Source organism: Mus caroli, chromosome 3, assembly GCF_900094665.2.
Source record: "Mus caroli chromosome 3, CAROLI_EIJ_v1.1, whole genome shotgun sequence".
NCBI classification, from domain to species: domain Eukaryota; kingdom Metazoa; phylum Chordata; class Mammalia; order Rodentia; family Muridae; genus Mus; species Mus caroli.
In genome coordinates, this window is record NC_034572.1 from 89325921 (window position 1) to 89345580 (window position 19660).

Below are 19660 nucleotides of genomic sequence, written 5' to 3' on the forward strand. Positions count from 1 at the left end.
GAAGAGGGCGTCAGATCTCATTACAGATGGTTATGAGGCACCATGTGGTTGCTGGGATTTGAACTCAGGACCTTTGGAAGAGCAGTCGGTGCTCTTAACCTTTCAGTCATCTCTCCAGCCCCCCTTTTCCATTTTTTAAGGATCAGTTGTAGTCCCTTTGTTTCTCATCAACCCTAGAACCTGCCTGCGTCTTGTATGCCTAGTAGAGTCTGGGGCCTCAGTGGTTTACTTACTAGCAATGGAAAGGAGAAAAAAGCTTTAGTTTAAATGTTCCCAAAGGAGCAAAGAGAACATTCCACTACCACCAAAAATAGCAGCTAGAGTTTCAGAGAGCCTTTCTACAGCACACTATCAGCTCTTACCAGCCTGTGACTCCTATAAAGTGCCCTTAAGTAGGTTCCAAAATGTCCCTAAATGATGTGAAATGTCTCTACCAAAATAGGAAAAGAGTTTAAAGCCAGGACACAATCTACAAGAAGTGTGGGGGCTAAACAGTCTGTGGATGCAGCAGGGGTGGCTTGTTTTGTCTTGGTTTTGCTTTTGAGTCTTGCTTCAAACTCAACTCTAGTTCAGGCTGGCTTTGAACACAAACCCTTCCTGCTGAGGCATCTCTGGTGCTGGATTTCAGGAATATATTACCAGGTCCAGAACTTTTGGGCTGTTTTTTTGAGACAGGGTCTTCCTCTGTAACCCTCGCTGTTCCATTACTCAAAATGTAGTCCATCTGGGCCTCAAACTTCCGGCAATCTTCTTGCCTTAGTGTCCCGAGTGCTGGGTTCCAGGTGTGCACCCCACACTTGGCTTCAGACTTTGTTTTCCCACCTTAATCTTGTGCAAGGGTAGACACACACAGGTGTACACAAGGGCATGCACACCCACGAGATTGTGGAACAAGGTAAGGGGGAGGACCTCTGGTGTCCTGCTCTATCAATATGGGTCCTAGTCCCTTGAGACAGGTCTCTCATTGAACCTGGAGCAAGGCTGGGGGCCAACAAGTCCAGCAATCCTCTGTCCTTGATATGACAGGTGTGGTCAGCCACACCCAGGTTTCTATTTGGCTACTGAGGATTTGAACTTGGGGTTTTGGTTTGGTTTGGTTTTTTGTGACAGGGTTTGTTTTGTTTGTTTGTTTTTTGCCCTGGTTGTCTTGGAAACTCATTCGGTAGACCAGGCTGGCCTCAAACTTGGATCTCCCTGCCTCTGCCTCCTGAGTACTGAGATTAAAGGTGTGCAACACCACTGCCCAGATGAACTCAGTTTGGTTTTTGGCTTTTTAAAGCTTGTGCACCAGAGTTTGGCAAGTAAAGGTTTATTTGTTTATACATTGTATGTATGAGTGCTTTGCATGTATGACTGCAAACCAGAAGAGGGCATCAGATCCCATTACAGATGGTTGTAAGCCACCGTGTGGTTGCTGGGAATTGAACTCAGTCTCCAGAAGGTCGGACCTCCAGTTCTTATGCACGTGTAACAGATGGGCTTACCCACAGAGCCATCTCCTTAAGCCTCTGCCTCCTGCTTCCCAGTGCTGAGATTATAGGAATTCAACACTACTGCCTGGCTCAGCTTTTTTTTTTTTAATTTAAAATTCTTTAATTTATGTATACATGTGTGTATGATATATGTGTGTAAGCTGATGTCCTAAGAGGATGTTGGTTCCGCTAGAGCGGGAGTCTCAGGGGTTTATGAAACATCAGGGGTGCTGGAAACTGAACTTGAGTCTTGGGGAAGAACACCAAGGGCTTGTAATTGCTAAGCCATCTCTTCATCTCATGACCTTTTAATGTTAAAAATACTAGCTACTCTATTTATAATCCCAGCACTCAGGAGTTTCAGGAATATCAGTCTGGGTCCAGGTTGGGCAAGACCCTGGCTCAAAAAAAAAAAAAATTTTTTTTTTTTTTTCAGGCAAGGTCTCAAAGCTCAGGCTAACTTTAAAACGTAACTCCTGATGCCTCCATCTCCCAAACGCTGGGATTACAGGCATGATCCAGGATACCTGGTCTAAAGCAAGGCAATTCTTGGTCTGTCTGTCTGTCTTTCTGCAAGCTCCAGACTAAGCCCTTGGGAACTGAACATTACTCAGCAGAGAAGCATCTTAACAAGAGACTGAAGCAGGGCAAAGGAGTTTGCAGAAAGGTGACGTCACCATCCCAGGAACGCCCTCTGGCCATCTCCATAGTAACATGCAGATGTGCTCATAAGCATGACTGCACCTATAACACCTTTTAGTGAACCAATCCCTGCTCAGGTCTAGGGCTACAGACACTACAAAGCAAGCCCTAAAAGTCATCCAGGTCACTGACGCTGCTTATCAGGAATGTTGACTGCATTACCAGGTTTCTCCTAGGTAGCTGACTTTAAAAAAAAAAAACAACAAAAAACAACCTTCCTTTTACGTCTCCTACAGAGTGACCTCATTATAACAGATGACATATAATAGATTGTTTTCCAGAGACAATATCTCAGGAAGCCCATGAACTTAAGTAGCAGAGGCTGACCCTGAACTTCTGACCCTTCTTACTCCTCAAAGATTATATAATAGGCTCTTAAACAAACAAACAAAAACCAGAATCCTTAGGGAAAAAAAAGATTTTTCTTTTCTTTTTGGTTTTTCGAGACAGGGTTTCTCTGTGTAGCCCAGCTGTCCCGGAACTCACTCTGTAGACCAGGCTGGCCTCGAACTCAGAGATCCGCCTGCCTCTGCCTCCCAAGTGCTGGGATTAAAGGCGTGCGCCACCACGCCCGGCCGAAAAAAAAGGTTTTTGCTCTTTTGACCTAGGTTCTAGCTATGTAACCCAGGCTAACTAGAAAGTTATTATTTAGCCCAGGCTAGTGTCAAACTCAAGATCCTCTCTAGTTACTACTTCCAGCCTTCTGACTGCTAAGAATATAGGCGTCATCATCACATCTGGCTTAAAATGAAAACAATGTTTAAAAAAAAAAATGTTATTTGAGGCAGGGTCTCACTATATAGCCCTGACTATCCTAGAACTCCTTTTGTAGACCAGGCTGGCCTTGAACTTACCTGCTTGCCTCTACCTTTTGAATGCTTGGATTAAAGGTGTGTGACATCACACTCTAGATTCTTAGATTCTTCAGTAATCTAGATGACCTAGCCAGTTTTTGTACATCCCAAGTCTAATAGTTTCTAATATACCCCCTTAAAAATGCTTAAGGAGGGCTGGAGAGATGGCTCAGCGGTTAAGAGCACTGACTGTTCTTCCGAAGGTCCTGAGTTCAAATCCCAGCAACCACATGGTGGCTCACAACCATCTGTAAGGAGACCGGATGCCCTCTTCTGGTGTGTCTGAAGGCAGCTACAGTGTACTTACATATAATAAATAAATCTTTAAAAAAAATGTTAGCTGGGCGTGGTGGCGCACACCTTTAATCCCAGCACTCGGGAAGCTGAGGCAGGCGGATTTCTGAGTTCGAGGCCAGCCTGGTCTACAAAGTGAGTTCCAGGACAGCCAGGGCTACACAGAGAAACCCTGTCTCNAAAAANNAAAAAAAAAAAAAAAAAAAAAAAAATGTTTAAGGAGCTAGAGAGATAGCTGAGGCTGTGAGCACTGGTGGCTCTTCCAGAGGAGCTGGGTTAGGTTCCCAGCACAGCACCCACGACACACAAGGCCTGTTCCAGGAGATCTGACACCTAGTCTTCTCGGGCAATGAGGATGCACTTGGCATACATTAAAAAAAATCTGTTTGTGTATTATGTCTTTGAGAGGGCTGTGGTGTCCATGGCTGAGCCTCCTCAGAGGTGAGAAGACAGTCCCAGGCATCAGTCTTTGATGCCTTGTTTGACCTTGTAAACTAGGCAAGCTGAGCTGTGAGCTTTCAGGGAGTCTCCTCAGACTTCCATCTTGCTGAAGCACGCACTGGGATTCCAGCCACACTCCTGGAGTGGATGTAGCCACACTCCCATGCTCAGCTTTATGTGGGATCTTGGAGTCCAAATTCAGGTCCTCAGCCTTGAGCAGCACTGAGCCATCTCCCCAGCCCCAGCCTGGTACCCTCAGCAATCCTGTCTTAGCTTCCTAGGAGCTGGGATTATAGACTTGTACCACCACACCCCAGGAAGAATTTTGAGGCTGGTACAGTGGCACACTCCTTTAATTCCAGCACTTGGAAAGCAGAGGCAGGCAGAGGCAGATCTCTGAGTTCCAAGCCAACCAGAGTCACAGAGTAAGAGCCTGATTAAAAAAAATACATCCGATGTGGTTTTTTTGTTTCTCCAACAAGGTCTTGATGCATAGCTTAAGTGCTGTTTTAACTGCCTCTTAGTCCTTAGTGAGCAGAGACTAAGCTAGAATTTGAGTTATTGTTGATAAACTGACTTCCTAACAACTGTAACCTATAAAAGTTGCCTAAATAATTTATCAGGGATGGACAGAACTATCATCCAATGTAAAAAGCTAGAGTGCAGTGTGGCAGAGCACAGCTGTAGTCCCAGCACTCAGGCTGAAGCAGGACGACTGGGGGTTCAAAGCCCCCCAAAACCAAACCAAGACCATGAATGAATATAAAACAAAAACAATTTAAAAGAAAATGTGTGAGATATTAAAAGGCTGAAAATCTCTAGCTATACCATTGACCTAGCAACATGTACAGAGAGACTCAAATTTGTCCCAGACATAAAGGCATATGTGGCATTAAAATAAAAAACACGGCTGCTCTTCAGCTAGCGTCCCCTTTCTTTCCCTAAATGCTCTTCACCCATCTTTTTATCTATTTTTGCTTATCTTAAGGGCTCTGGATGGTGACAAGTGACATATTTGCTCAGTAAATGCCATCCAGTTATTTTATGCAGAGTAACTTCTAAATTTTCATTGTCTATTCTTAGAGATAAAATGATTAGTAGATACACACATTTAAAAGATACACTTTCTTTAAACTACCTGGACACACCCAAATACCCTTTGTCCAGATCCCCCCAAGAGCATTCAAGGCCTAATCCACAGGGCCTTGCTGTGTCATGCTGCCACCATGCAGTCTAAGGAGGCATGGTGGTGGATGCAAATGGAGGCTTCCTGGTATTTCTCATGTTGCTCTAGGATTTTCCTATTTGCCACAATCCTCCCCTTTTACTAGGAGGAGCTGCAAAGACAAATCTGCTCTCATAAGCAGTTCCTGTGAGCTACACTGATTGCAGCATACCATCGGGCAATCCCACAATGGCCCCCACCTGTCCTACCTCAAGCCTCTTTGGAGCAAAAATCTGAGATAGAGAGGAGATTGTTAAAGGTTCCAATCACTCTCGATAGCATCTCATATTAAAAAAAAAAAAAAAAAAAAAAAAAAAGAGTACCCAAAGAGACTTTGGGAGACAGAAAATCGAGGGGGATAGAAATACAAGGGAGTAGAGGCTACAATAATTACAGTAGGAATAAAGATTCACCAAATAACTGGTAGCAGAAATTATAGCTTGAAAAGGAAGATATAGATAACTAGATACTAGACAGAAGCCATTAGATGCACAGGGCAAAAATTATAGGAAAATGAATACGTGAAATGAAGAGCTAAATGCCGAGAGATGATTACAGGTAAAGTGTTAGAAATGAATGCCTAGGTCCATGGTAAGGCATGGATGGAGATCTTAACAGATAAAAAATCTGGTAACGAATAGTGACCCATTGTTCATTGCGCCCCCTTCTCTCCTCTAAAACTGCCCCCCACCTCGGTCTCACACGGGGTCTTTCAAGCTTAAGAAGCGGTCCCTCGTCTTGGTTACCTGTTAGCAATGAATGACTAGGGTGTTCCGAAGACGGAAGGGATGCCTCAGGGGCTCGGGGGTCGGCTCTGGACTGGAGAGGAGGAGGCTGCTGAAAGAAGCTGTCGCGGATGTGACGGCTTTGTCTCCTCACGCCTTCTCCCTCGTCTGTGACAGAATCTGCCGCTGGGTCTCCCCTGCAATGCAGCCCCTCCTAGCAAGGGCGGAAGCACTCCCCGCCCCCTCTCTGCCTGACTCGGCTAATTCGAGGGATAGGTTCCGGAACACGCTATCCACCGTAGAGCCTCTCCATCGGCTCGCACCGCACCCCCACCTCTCCAAGTACCCTCGTGCTGACTGGAGCGCATGGCTGAGCAGTTAATTTTCCTCTAACTTAGATGTATGGGTTAAAAAGTCTTCCGGTTAAACAACAGAATGGCCCTCCTTTCCCACTGTAAGGACTGAAGGGGACTTTGGGAGACTCAGAAGGGGCCCCAGCGCATCGTCCTCTCAACGCCTGCAGCAGGTGGACAGCCTAGCGCAGACAGTTGGGGTGCCGCGGGTGTCCCGCAGCACGGGGCTTGCCGCTGTCCCCGCGGGCCACGCCGTGCGCCCCGAAGCTGGGCGGAGCGCTGCGCTCGGCTCTCAGCCCCTGGGTTTCGTAATCGCGTCGCCGGCGTTTCCGCCCTCCGCCGGCCCCACCTCTGCCGGCCCGCCCTCAACTCCCCGCCGTGCCGAGAAGCAGCCCGGGGACCCGGAGTGGCGGAGCCCCCGCCCGCAGTGGGATCGCCGGGGAGCCGCAGGTGAGAGCGCCGGGCGAGCCGGGATGCGCGCGGGCGGCGAGGAGGGGAGGGCAGGGCAGCGGGGAGGTCGCGATCACAAGTACACGCGCCGGCGGCGCAAGCCACGGAGAGGCAGGGAAGCGGCGACTGCAGCGTGGGGCCGGGTGGGAGGTGCGAAGGGACAGGGTCTCCTCGCCGGCCCTCTAACCTGAGAGATCTGCTATGCTAGAAATCCGAAGTGGTGCTGGGCCCCGGAAGGTCTAAGCCAGAGTGAAGCAGCCAAGGAGAACATTGACAGAGCCAGTAGAATTCATCGAAGTTCCCATCCTGGGTCGCAGTGGGTGGGGGACGGAGCTGGAGTCTGACGGAGAATATTGGGGGAGGGGAAGAAATTAGGATCTCCTTCTGTTACCTTTTAAGTACCCCCAGCCCTTCCCTGGGGTTAGGGCAGGGTTGGTGCTCGGACAAATGTCTGTCACTTGTTTGAAAATGGGGCCCATTCCTCTCTTGGGAGTCCCTCAGCAGCCCGCTATGTTTGGAGGGTCTCCACACAGGGACCAGCTGCATCCCTGGGCTTATAGCCAGAATTTGCCCACACGATTCTCTAGTCTCATTCTCTCCAGCTGCTTCTTGCTTCTTGTGAAGGCTTGTCAGACAGCGGGTTGGAGAGGGAGGCCTTGGGGCCGGAGGCAGCGGGACCGGGAGAACCGGTTTGGGGCTACCACAGGCTCGGGGAACTACCTGTGTACATCCTTCCTCCCCACCTCTCTCCTGCTCGCCCCTCTAAAGCTCTGAAGTCTGTAAGGCCCACCGGGACGATGACAGTGGTTTAGGGTTTGTCATTTCAAGTTCTGGGTTTCTGGTGGAAGTGAGAGGGTCCCTCCTGTCAAGGATGTGGCTTTCTGCGCTCTAGTCCCTGATCCCTCCTGGCTTCCTTTTTACAGTGGGGATAAAATAGTGGGCCATGGATTCGGCATCCCTCCCTCCCCAGCTAGCCAGCTCAGGCTTTATTTGTCCCCAGCCCATTCGCTGGCTGCTTTGAAGCGGAGTGACAGCTAATGCTTAGTACTTCCTTTTCTGGCTTTGTTCCCCCCCCCCCCCCCCCCCCGCACTACCACAGTGACCCTGGCTGGTCTTCACACTCTGACACGGGCCTCCAAGTTTCAGAGACCCTAATGTCCTAAGGGAATGGAATTTCCTGGTCACTTCTCATCATCATTGGTGGTTTCACGCCAAGTCCCACACACACTTTCCCTCCACCCAGCTTGGTCAGGTCCCTGGAAGAGAAACAGAACTGTCCTTGTTCCCTCCTCGGCCCCCTTTCCTCTCCCTCTCCCTCCTCCTTCCCGCTTCCAGCATTGGCCACCCCTGACCACGCCGCCGGCTCGGCTTGCTTGGGACAGGGTGGAGGACGCTGGTAGAGCCCTGCCTCAGTCTGGACTGTCTGGTAGTGTTAGGGGTTTCCTCTGATTCTTTATTGTTTTCTCCATTTCCCCCAAGCCTTACCACCTGCCACCATCTTGATGAGCCTTGTGACCGACTTTCCCACTGACAAGCCTCCCCTCTCAGGGCAGCTGTGCTCTGGACTTCAGTCTCGTTACTCCTCCCTTCCAGGGGTGGGAAAGGAAGTGAAAGAGAGTCCAGACTCTTGGGTTCTTTCCTACCCTAGAAGCCGTATTCCACTGTTTGAGTGATCTCATCTCAAGGCTGCCACAAAACAACAAAGAAAAACGTCCAAAAAACAAATTGAACTCGTTTTTTTTGTTGTTGTTGTTGGTTTGGTTTTTTCTTTTTTGGTCTGTCTAGGCTACTGGAGGGCAAGGCTTCCAGCCTGGAGCCTGGAGGGAAAGGTCCATTCTTATTCATGCTAATGTTTAATATTCATGAGCTGTCCGACCTCCGGGAGTTGGTCTGTACTATAGGAGAGGGAAGTGCAGTTCGCACAAGGAAACTCAGCTGGGCCGTAACCCCTGGCAGCAGTGAAAGGGGAGAAAGTTCTTCCTTGGACACAAGTGCTTGCTACTGGAAAGTTCCTGTGTCTGGTTCACTGGTGGAGCTTCGAGGTGGTGGGGAGCAGAGGGGGAGACACAGGTCAGAACATGAGGGGAAGATGAAGGGAGGCCTAAGCAGGCCCTCTGGGGTGTGAGGCAGGAGCTGCACACGATAGGACATGTGTAAAAGGGTGGGGAGGCTGGAAACTGATTCCCCAGAGCAGAAAGCTACTCTCTGAGTTACCCCTACAAGACATGGAGCGTGGGCCACGGGGAGGTGCGCACAGTCTGCCTAGCTTTCAGGAAGGACAAGGTCAGGTATTAACTGATCTCTGGGAGGGGTGGCTGAGCTTCATCTGGAGCAAGTGAGAGGGAACAAAGGCAGTGGAGCCAGAAGGAAGCAGTTCCCTCTTCACAAGTATTTGCTGAGGTCCACACTCTACAGCTCCTCTCTTAGGAGCTAGGTGGTCCTTCAACAAAGTGTAGGTGCTGGGGCAAGGTAAGAGAAAAGGGAGGGACAGGGCGGAGGCCTTGTTTGTGAGAACAAAAACCACTATTTCCTCTTCAGAGGCACTTGCACGCCCCTCCCCTGCTGCCCTAGACAAGGGAAAGGGGAGCTGAAGTCAGCAGCACCCCTAACTGTTCATTTCTGTCACTGTTTGGTTTTCTCTCACGGTCTCACCCCAAGTCCTTTTGGCCCCCTTCTTCCTTGGTCCCAGTACTCACTGGTCTTCACCCTGTTGGTGGTCTTTGTGCACTGTTCTTTCTGTGAGAAGCAACTGTGAGCCTCTATCTTTGGAGGGGGTCAGTATTGGAGCTCAGTAGTCTCCCAAGAGAGACTCCGAAGATAGAGGCTTATCAGAAGGTTTCTGGGGAGGAGAGAGGGTTGTTTCCCACTAACATTTTATCTTCTTTCTGCTAAAATTCAGGATTCCACATCTAAAGAAGACAGGACCTTGTGCCTGCCTGCCCAAGCCTCTTGCCGGGGCCCCACCAGTCAGAGACTCCGACCTTCACCGAAGGCCACTTGTTGGTGTCTAGGATTTCTACCTTTTCCCACCCCATCTGGTTGACTGAACCCAGGGTGTTGTTACACCTGCGTGTGAGGACTGGTTGGTTAGCAACAAACACGAGCCCCCTGGGGCCTCTGGCAGCGGCCTGAAGCTGGAACCATCAGGGAACATGAGCGAGTTTTGGCACAAACTGGGCTGCTGCGTGGTCGAGAAGCCCCAGCCGGTAAGTGTCCCCATCCCCACCCCGAAACAGGAATTCATTACCATGTGCTGTGAAGTGGAGACACCATCTCCGATCTGCCTTATGAAAAACACTTTCCTTACCTCCCTCTTGAGAGGCAGGTGTGTTCACATGTAATAAAGGAGGCTCTGTGACAGAAGAGACAAGTCACCTAGCTGTCAATTATGCCTGTTCTGAGGTGGGCAGGGGCTGTACCAGCGGTCCCTCTCACCCAGAGGTGACTTTGCTTTGTCCTTTGTCAGCAGGCCACTGTCCTTACCACTCTGGTGACATTGTCTCTGGCTTATGATCGTCCATCTTTGTCTTTCCTACCCTAATATTTGCCAAATCAGTTCATAGCTCTTAGTGGGTTTTCAAGACTCCTTCTCCTTCCTCTGCTGTCGGGAGGAGATGGCTGCATATGCACTTGTGACTCCCTGTCTTCCCCAAACAGAAGAAAAAGAGAAGACGGATTGACCGCACTATGATTGGGGAGCCAATGAACTTTGTTCACCTGACTCACATCGGCTCTGGAGAGATGGGGGCTGGAGACGGACTTGCCATGGTAAGAGGGAAGGGGGAGATGTTTATTTGGGGTGTGTTCAAGCAAGGGACCTAACAGTAACTTAGTGAGGAAAGGAGAATGTGAGATTGTGCATCCCTGATCTCCAGGGTTAGCTCCCCTTTTCTTTACAGTAACATATTGCTCTTCGTTGGAGTGAGGGGTATAGATCTTGTAATCATCAAAGAGCTTTTTCTAAAACCGTGGTCTCCCTTCCTACTAAGAACTATCAGAGCCAGGCCGTAGAGTGCTCACCCAGCATGCAGGAACCCTGGGTTTGCTCTCCAGCACTGCATACTGATGTGGTGACTCATACCTGGAGTCTCAGTGCTCGGGGACTGGGGAGCAGAGGCTCAAGGTCAGCCTGTGCTGTGGAGTTTGAGGCCAGTCAGGCTTAGGAACCCTATCTCAGGGCCCAAGAAAAGGAAAGAGAAATCCCGTTAAGTCAGTGGTAGAGTGAATCAGTTGTCAGTCTAGGGCCATGAAAGGCTCTGTTCGAAATAATGTCTCCTGCATTTCTGCTCTCAGTAAGGGAAGTGGGTCTGGTCATACTTTTTAATACCAGTTACACAACTCACAGAAATATATGGAAGTATTTATGTGTGTGTGTGTGAGAGAGAGAGAGAGACAGAGAGATTGGTAAATGACTCATTCCTACCTGGTCTTCATGAGATTTCCTTGAGAGGGACGGCAGGCAGGTTTAACCTCTTCAGATAGATGTCATTGTCAGAGAAGGGAGTTGAGGTCAAGTTCCTCCTGCGGGCACGGGGTAAATTGTTGCTTGTTGTGGGACGTGGAGAGTTAGGAGGTTGTGTGACATGGGCTTTTCCACAGACAGGTGCAGTTCAGGAGCAGATGAGATCCAAGGGAAACCACCGTGACAGACCGTGGAGCAATTCTAGGGCCTTGTAGCTCCCATGGGACTGGTAAGTGACTAGAGAAACCCATTTGATGCGGTGTGCCTGTGCCAGCATGGCCTGATGCCCTGCCTCAGACCCTCAGTCCTTAGAGGCAAGAGTGAGGGTGAATTGGTGGACCGACAGAATTAAAATGAAGAGTCGGGAACACAAGATCGAAACCTATAGGGTTTTTTCCAAGAAGGCAGGGGAGGGGATACGGTGGCACCCAGCTGGAACCTCTGCACACTGCAGGGAGAGGGAGGAGCAGTCGGACGGACGTCAGCTTCTCTTCACCAACACAGTGAATGCAGGGTCAGCACGGGCTTCATGCGGATCCTCTCTCAAAAAACAATGACTTTGGGGCTGGTGAGATGGCTCAGTGGGTAAGAGCACCCGACTGCTCTTCCAGAGATCCAGAGTTCAAATCCCAGCAACCACATGGTGGCTCACAACCATCCGTAACAGCCCTCCCCATTACTGGCGCCCTCTTCTGGAGTGACTGAGGACAGCTACAGTGTACTTACATATAATAAATAAATAAATCTTAAAAAAAAACCAAAAAACAAAAAAACAATGACTTTGAGAAGAGCGCCCTTTGGAAAGTTTAAAATATGCACTGTAGGCCAGGCATGGTGGCACATGGCTTTAACCCAGCCCCGGGGAGGCAGAGGCAGGGGGATCTTTGCATGTTTGAGGTTGGCAGTATATAGTGAGAACCCCCTTCTTCCTTGTGACTCTCCCACAGAAATGCACATTGTATAGCGCCTTCTCCCTCAGGCTTGGTTTGGCCTCTTTGAGGGCAACCTGCCTGTTTCTTCTTTTCCAGTGGGATTTTTGATGGGCAGGTTTTGATAGGAGGATGTGGAGTTTAAAGTCAGCCCAGACAAGACACTGAATTTGAGTTACTTCAGCGGTTACTTGGAGGTGGGGGAATTGCTACGGATTTGGGAGCAGCCTAGGGTAGAGTGTGAGACCAAAACTTGATTTTTTTTTTTTTTTTTTTTAAATTCAGGTTCTGCAGTCTTGGAGTTCCCATTCTGTGATTCTGTGTCCAGCCCAAAAGAAATGCCACCACCAGATCCCTTCAACCAGTGNCCCAAGGGCCCCCCTCTTTCTCTCTAACAAGTGCCTCAAAAGGAGTGGGGGCTGGTCTCCCTATACTCCCTCTGGCCTCTGCCCCTCCTGGAGATGGGGGTCAAGGCAGCAGGACTGACCAAGTGACTACTGGTGGGCCAGAGGAGCTCCGCTGAAGCCCTGCACACCCTCGATCTGAGCTGGGGGTTCTCTGGGAACCTGGAATGGGTTCCTTGCTCCTGAATGAAGGTCGGGTGCTACCTGTTTAAACTTCTTGCTTTTTTTTTTCTTATCGAGGCAGGCAGGAGTGGGAGCCACAGCTGGACCCCGAGTTTGCTAAATTCTTCCTGCTTCCCTGCACTCTTTCCTTCTGGAATGAACAATGCAGAGGTGATGGGGCTGGGTGACCACTGCCCAGTCCGCTCTGGATTTCAGATCTTAAGGTCACAGCCCCGCCATGTCTCTCCGCTGGCACCAGGGTCTTGCTCCAGTTAGGCCTCTAATCCCATGCTTCTGTAGTATTAATAGCTTCCCAGAAATTTTTTTTAATTAAAATTTTAATTTGAGTTCTTTTAATTACCCCCATTCTGCTATCTGTCTTTTCCCTGACCCTTTAAGAAACTTTAGGTTTCCCATTGAGAAAGAGTTAAGGGATGGATCTTAATTTGACCACATTCCGTTTAAGACTTGGAGTCCTGGCCTGCCCTCTGTCAGCCCCCCCTGCTGGCCCAGGTGAAAGGAAGAGGAGGGTTCCAGATAAAAAGCCAGGATGTAGCAAAATTAGCTGTATCTCAGGGTTGACTTCTGTGAGGGTGGTGAGGTAAATAGGTTGAAAGCGCTCTTTGGAGCACAGGCCCTCGGTCCTTGATGGAAGCGTGGCTTTTCAACTCCAACACTTGAAAATAGCTTGGACAGTTTGGGCTGCACAGTACTTTGTAATGGGGAGGGCTGTTCTGCACAGACTACAGCATCTCTTCCCTACCCCCCACCCCCTGCCCAGTGTGGCAACCAAAATATCTCCAGAAATTGCCAAATGTCTCCCAGGGATGAAGTTACCCACAGTTGACAGCCACAGCTTGAGAGTCAAGGTATGTTTTCCTTAAGTGACTTCCACATGGCCCCCCACCCCCAGTCTGGTGATTCACCTTGAGCCATGGGTAAGCTAGCGCCCTCATAGCTCAGCAGAGCTTGCACATCCCTGTTTCAGATGTGTTGCTTGTACTCCCGTCTCTGTTCTTGATCTCTGCAAGAGGGCCTTTCACAGTGCCGAGACAGGAACGGGGTGTGCTGGGATGGGAGGATAGGACAGTTACGCTGGCTGTCCGTCCGTACCCCTCTGCTCTAGTCTTTGAACCCGGCGTAAGACTCAGGGACTTTGGAAGATCGGGTGTCACCGCGTGGCTTTAGACGGGAAAGCACTGTAGGAACGGAGTCTGTAGGCCCTTTGTTTTCTCAGGTGTTGTCCTTCTGGCCCTTTCTTTGCAGGCTGATTAGAAAGGCAGAACAAGACAAATGAGCTCCTGCCTGTTCCTAGAAGAGAGGGCTGGGGTCTCATTAGCTCTGTAATAGGAAGCTTGTGTGGTAATGGGTCAGGGTTGTGGAAACTGATCCGCTCCTGGTGACTCCAGCCATCCCGTTATCCCTTGCCTAGTGACCGAGACTTTCATTTGTCCAAAGCTCTGTGCTCCGTATGGCATTTCAGGCTCTAAGACTGGTCATGGATGTCCATTTGGAGTTTGCCTCCTTGTGGTTCAGGCCTGCCTCCTTCAGGGGAGGAGCTTGCAGGCACGGAGGTCCTGTGCCCCCTGGCAACAGGCTCTCAGGAAGGCCATGAACGTCAGGTCACAGTGGCGAAAGGTTGGGCACTGTGTGAGGTTAACTGGAGAGGACACGGTGTGGGTGACCCCTGAGCTCCAGTCTTGTGTCAGTTTCTTTGAGCACAGCCTTCTGGTGGATACTCCCCTGCCTCGAGCTACCTTCTCTAGTGTGTCTGCTGCCACCACTTAACAAGGTGATTTGGAATGAGTTTGCGAGTCATAATTTATATTAAAAAAGATGATGGACTTTTAAGATACATTTTTTTTCCAATAAAAGAATTAAGCAAAATGGTTTCAGAGTAATCACTACAGATGTGTGTTACATCAAAATGGTTTCAGAGTAATCACTACAGATGTGTGTTACATCAAAAGTTGGGCATGGCTGATGCAGAAAACAACGTGGCAGAGATGGACTTTTTGTTCCAACAGAGCCTTTCCTGAACAAAAGAGTACTGGAAGGAAAAGCCACGGTGCTCTTTCCTATCATTTGATGTTCCAGAGTTACTTATTTTGACCAGGTGTGTTGGCACACACCCTTAATCCCAGCTATCAAGGGGCTGGTGGACCTGAGTTTGAGGCCAATCTTTAATACACAGCAAGTTAAGGTTAGCTAGAGTTAGCCAAAATTGTTTTGTTTTGTTTCTGGGACAGGATTTCTCTGTGTAGTCTTGGCTATATAGGAATTCACTATGTAGACGAGGCTGGCCTTGAACTTGGAGCTGCCTCTGCCTCCTAAATGCTGGGAGTAAAGGTGTGGGTCCCACTACTGCCCAGCAATGTTTTTTTTGGTTTTTTTGCCGTAAAACAGTACTGGAAAAAAGGAAAATGAGCAATGTGAATATTTTATCTTGGAAGAAAGGGGTAAAGGACCAGGCTAGACCTGCTGGCTCTAATGTCACTGAGCACTTCTGTAAACACACAGACAAGTGCTGGGGAGGAGTCCGTGGGCCCCACCATGTGTGGAGCCCCAGGTTTGACCCAGACACCACCAAAAAGAAAAATGAGACCAAAGTATTTTTTAGCTTTTTTTTTATATATATTAAAAATATGTAGTGGGTGTTGGGGTTGAAAAGGGAGTTTATAATGTAGACATCTCTTGAGGGAGACGTGGCTATTACCTCTGGATTCTTTCTACCTGGGGAAGGCAAGAAAATAGAGAAAAGATGATAATCACAACCACACTCTTTACTTGCTTTACCCTGCTGCAAACCTTTTTGTCAGCCCCTACTACTTTGGGGTTTATGTGGTGCGTGTGCGTCACATCATGTGAGAACTGGATTTTCACATAGACTCTGGGCATTGTTCTCAGGGTATTAGGCAAGTGCAGTGAGCACTCTCCTTGCTGAGTCATCTCTCTGGCCTGACCTGGAACTTAGTGTTCATTGTGTGCCCCACTGAATGTGCACATGTGTGCAAGTACCCACCATCCAGGGTGTCAGATCTCCCTCAAGCAGGAGTAAGTCATGTGGTTGTGAGTGGCTGATGTGTGTGCTAGAAATTTAACTTGTCCTGCTCTTAACCACTGAGCCATCTTTCCCGTGTACTGATCTGCTCCCTTGGCTCCACCCACCAATCTATGAGGTATATGTCTACATGCCCAGCTTGTGTTGCAAGTCAAACTCAGGACCTCACGCATACTAGGCAAGCACTCTCCTAGCTGAACTTCTTAAGTCTCCAGCCCCCAAGTGTGTTACTTTTATATTAAAAATAGAATCAGACTCACAAGGAGGAAAACAGAAATAGAAACCAGCTAAGTCACCAAGCATGCCTTTTGTTTATTGTCAGTCCCCCCTGCCAGTCATCCCTAGCGATTGACACTACTTTGTAGAGTCGGTCTGAACCTATAGTAGCTTTGTATGTTTGAGACAGGGTCTCGCTATGTAACTCTGGCTGGCCTGGAACTTGTTATATAGACCAGGCTGGCCTTCAATTTACGAATACCCACCTGTCTCTGCCTCCAAAGTGCTGGGGCGAAAGGTGTGCACTACCACACCTGACTCCTTTGTGAAGTTTTAAGTTGCTGGGTAGAGTCCCAGAAGGACAGTCTTTGGGGCACATGGGTACTGGTGCAAAACCTGGTTTCAGTTGTGTGGCCCTTGGCACTGCTTTCCCCCTTCCGTGATGGGGTTTGAACCTAGTACCTTGTGCATGTGTTAGGGAAGCCCACTGAACACACCTCCATCCCTGCTAGCTTGTAAAACTGTTCCTTCATTTGTCAACAGGGTAAGAGCCTATAAGGTGAGGGCAGATCCAAGTGCCATATCTGGAGTGAGGCCTCATATATATTGGCTGTTACTGCTACAAAGAATAAGTTGTTGTACTAATCAGAGCTGGCGAGATGGCTCAGTAGGTAAGATCACTGGCCGCTCTTCTAGAGGATCTGTGTTCAGTTCCCAGCACCCACATGATGGCTCACACCATCTATAACAACAGTTCCAGGGAATCCAACTCCCTTTTCTGGCTTCCATGGGCACCAGGTGCACAAACATATATGCAGGCAAAAACCCCAACACAATTTTAAAAAACTCTTGCCGGACGTGGTGGCGCACACCTTTAATCCCAGCACTCAGAAGGCAGAGGCAGGCGGATTTCTGAGTTCAAGGCCAGCCTGGTCTACAAAGTGAGTTCCAGGACAGCCAGGGCGACACCGAGAAACCCTGTCTCGGAAAAACAAAAAAAAAAAAAAAAAAAAAAAAGGAAATTAAAAAAAAAAAAAAAAAAAATTTTTAAAAAAAAAAAAAACCTCTTGATCATTAACTTGTTCATATGTTCTATGTCCATTGTCTATGCATTTAGTCTTTACCAAGCATGGTAGGAAAGTTGTCAATTTAGGATCAGCCAGGACTACTTACCAAAACTCGGAAAAAAAAAAAAGTAAAGAAGTCCTATTTATTTGGTCATTAATAGTCTGAAGATCAGTAAGATATGGCATTTGAAGCCGGGCAGTGGTGGCGCACGCCTTTAAGCCCAGCACTTGGGAGACAGAGGCAGGCAAATTTCTGAGTTCGAGGCCAGCCTGGTCTACAGAGTGAGTTCCAGGACAGCCAGGGCTACACAGAGAAACCCTGTCTCAAAAAACAAAACAAAAACAAACAAACAAAAGACATGGCATTTGTTCAAGAAGTGACAAGGCATGGTGGTACACGCCTCTTTTCCTAGCCCTTAGAGAAGTGCTGGCATCCCTGGCTACACAGTGAGTTCATCCTGGAAACTATTTCAGGCTGGTGAGATGGCTCCAAGCCTGACAACCTGAACTTGACCCCTGGAAACCACACGGTGGCATGAAAGAACTGTCTCTTACAAGTTGCCCTGTGACCTCCACACATGCACACATACAACAAACATGCACACAAATGTAAGAAAGCCAGGTGGCAGTGGTACATACCTTTAATCCCAGCAGAGGCAGGAGGATCAGAGTTCAAGGCCAGCCTGGTCTACCTAGTGAGTCCCAGGACAGCCAGGACATAGATTCCGTCTCAAACAAACAGTCTCAAAAAGAAAAGAAACAGGCTGGGGCTGGTGAGATGGCTCAGTGGGTAAGAGCACCCGACTGCTCTTCCGAAGGTCAGGAGTTCAAATCCCAGCAACCACATGGTCACTCACAACCATCCGTAACAAGATCTGACTCCCTCTTCTGGAGTGTCTGAAGACAGCTACAGTGTACTTACATATAATAAATAAATAAATCTTTAAAAAAAAAAAAAGAAAGAAAGAAAAAAGAAAAGAAACAGGCAGCTGAGCCTCCCTCCATGAAGAAGGCTGAGGTGCTGAGGTGCTGGGAGTTATAGGCCAGCCGAGACAACGTAGTGGAACTCCATCAAAACAAAACAAAATGGGGGGGGGGGTATAGAAGAATACTGCCTACCATATATGTGAGTTAAGGGCTCAGATCTCAGTAGCATGTGCATGTGTACCCCATACACATCAAACAAAACAGAAAATGGGCCAAGACTAGACTAACCAGTGCAAATTAAGGCTCAGTAACTGACCAGTAAGTCAGTCACTCTTGCAAGAACAATGGGTGTGTTTAGCAACGGGATTTGGGACATGGGAGACTTTTTTTTTTTTTTTTTTTTTGGTTTTTCGAGACAGGGTTTCTCTGTGTAGCCCTGGCTGTCCTGGCACTCACTTTGTAGACCAGGCTGGCCTCGAACTCAGAAATCCGCCTGCCTCTGCCTCCCGAGTTGCTGGGATTAAAGGCGTGCGCCACCACGCCCGGCTCATGGGAGACTTTTTAAGATTCGTCAAGAAAAAGGCCCTGGCTCATCAGTGAAACTTACTGGTTGCGTCTCTGTGAACACTGAAGAAAGGCTGTTCCAGATATCCTCCAGGCCAATCCTGACACGTTTCCAAAAGGCAAGAGCTGGGCTGGGGCTCGGGCTAGTGGGTGGCAGGATGGGTCTGCGTCTCAGGTGGACAGGAACCAGAGAAGTGGTGCTGCTCTGAAAGGGAGCACGAGAGCTGCAGCTATGGTCAGAACAGAGGCTCGAGTCCAGAGGGCATTCCTCCAGGTGCCTGTTGCAAGCGCACAACTGGTAGGTGCAAGGCCGGTGTTCTGTGCGGAGTTCGTTCAGTGCCCCAACTCGAAGGCGCCCAGAAAGGCCATGCAGCTTTCCAGCCCGGCTCCTACTCATAGTGCCTGACTTACAGTGGCAATGCCAAGGGCCCCAAGGCATCAGTACTACCCGCAGATCCTCAGGAGATGGCATGGCTGTGAATGAGGGTTTTAGCCATGGGGATGGGGTGGACCCGGGTGTCGACCACTGTTGCAGGGTGGACTCAGAAGACAGGTCCACCACAGTAGTCTTTGAACTGAGGGACCGCACGTCAGTGGTCAGCTTAATCTCTCGCTCCTGGCTATTGGCTAGAAACCTCCCGGTAGTGCCGGAACTTCCCACAGTATTGGTGGTCGAAAATAAACTTACAGGGCCGTTGGTGGTTCTTCTGGTATCAACCACCCCCTCTTCCAAGGAGCCATCCTCCTCCCAGTCACTGGGGCTGGGCACTGATGACCGGCTATAGCCTGTCACGGTGGACAGGAGCTCAGCAGCTGCCGGGAGGGCCAGGCGGTCAGCAGTGGCCAGGGCATCATTTTCATCCTCCAGGGTTACCCTCAGCTTCCCGGGTACAGTGGTCCGGGCGGTGGGGTTTGTGCTGTGGAGGCTGCGGGATGGGCCCCCAAAGCGGAAGCTGACCCGCTGCATCCCAATCGTAGTAGCGGTCGGGGTAGTCGTTTGGTCTTCGGCCCCCGCCGCCCGGGACTCCAGACTTAGCAGCAGGGCCCAGAGCAGCATGCAGGCGGCGGGGACCATGGGGCTGGGAGTCTTGAGGTCGAGAGGTAGGCCCAGGCTCCTACCTTCTCTCCCTCCCTTCCGCTCTCCACCAACCCGCCAGGTCTCGAGGTCGTTTGAACCGACCAGGAGGGTGCTCAGAGGCACGTGCCTCGCCCCTCCCCTAAGTGCTCTTACTGCGCAGGGCCAGCAGCCCCAGGGGCTGAGCTAAAAGTCCCGAGGAACCCTGGGAAGCAAGAATTCTGTGCAGGAACCAGAAAGATTGTGATGTAAGGGCTTGAGGGGAACTTGGTTCCCT

The 19660-nt window shown here is 49.4% G+C and overlaps 3 protein-coding genes across 10 annotated transcripts in view; 1 reads left to right on the plus strand and 2 right to left on the minus strand.

The window, feature by feature from the left end:
• Positions 1-9819, minus strand: part of Mllt11 (MLLT11 transcription factor 7 cofactor) — a 13051-nt gene extending 3232 nt beyond the window's left edge. For 2 of the 5 annotated variants that reach the window (XR_002377554.2, XM_021158488.1), the window contains exons 1-3: positions 9764-9819; positions 6704-6856; positions 5735-5910 (exon numbers count right to left, since the gene is read on the minus strand). The gene's annotated coding sequence lies outside the window, so the exon portion shown is untranslated. Of the gene's footprint in view, positions 1-5734; positions 6324-6703; positions 6857-8001; positions 8072-9763 lie in introns of those variants that run through there. The other 3 variants (XM_021158489.2, XM_029475318.1, XM_029475317.1) reach the window with 3 other exon arrangements.
• Positions 6418-14360, plus strand: Cdc42se1 (CDC42 small effector 1). 3 transcript variants are annotated; one of them, XM_021158490.2, is made up of 5 exons: positions 6418-6516; positions 9416-9722; positions 10174-10284; positions 11116-11207; positions 12193-14360. In XM_021158490.2, exons 2-4 carry the CDS (start codon positions 9669-9671, stop codon positions 11191-11193), a joined length of 243 nt encoding a protein of 80 aa, XP_021014149.1. In that variant the 5' UTR covers positions 6418-6516; positions 9416-9668; the 3' UTR covers positions 11194-11207; positions 12193-14360. The 3 variants fall into 3 exon arrangements, with proteins under 3 accessions (XP_021014149.1, XP_029331179.1, XP_029331180.1); XM_029475319.1 differs by lacking the exon at positions 6418-6516 and adding an exon at positions 8529-8586; XM_029475320.1 differs by lacking the exon at positions 6418-6516 and adding an exon at positions 8768-8985.
• A 735-nt stretch (positions 14361-15095) lies between these two features.
• C3H1orf56 (chromosome 3 C1orf56 homolog) lies at positions 15096-19608 on the minus strand. 2 transcript variants are annotated; one of them, XM_021158683.2, is made up of 3 exons: positions 18997-19557; positions 18352-18513; positions 15130-15206 (listed from the first exon to the last, which is right to left on the minus strand). In XM_021158683.2, exons 1-3 carry the CDS (start codon positions 19381-19383, stop codon positions 15186-15188), a joined length of 570 nt encoding a protein of 189 aa, XP_021014342.1. In that variant the 5' UTR covers positions 19384-19557; the 3' UTR covers positions 15130-15185. The 2 variants fall into 2 exon arrangements, with proteins under 2 accessions (XP_021014341.1, XP_021014342.1); XM_021158682.1 differs by having other exon boundaries at positions 15096-15206; positions 18352-19608.
• Between the last annotated feature and the right edge of the window lie 52 nt (positions 19609-19660).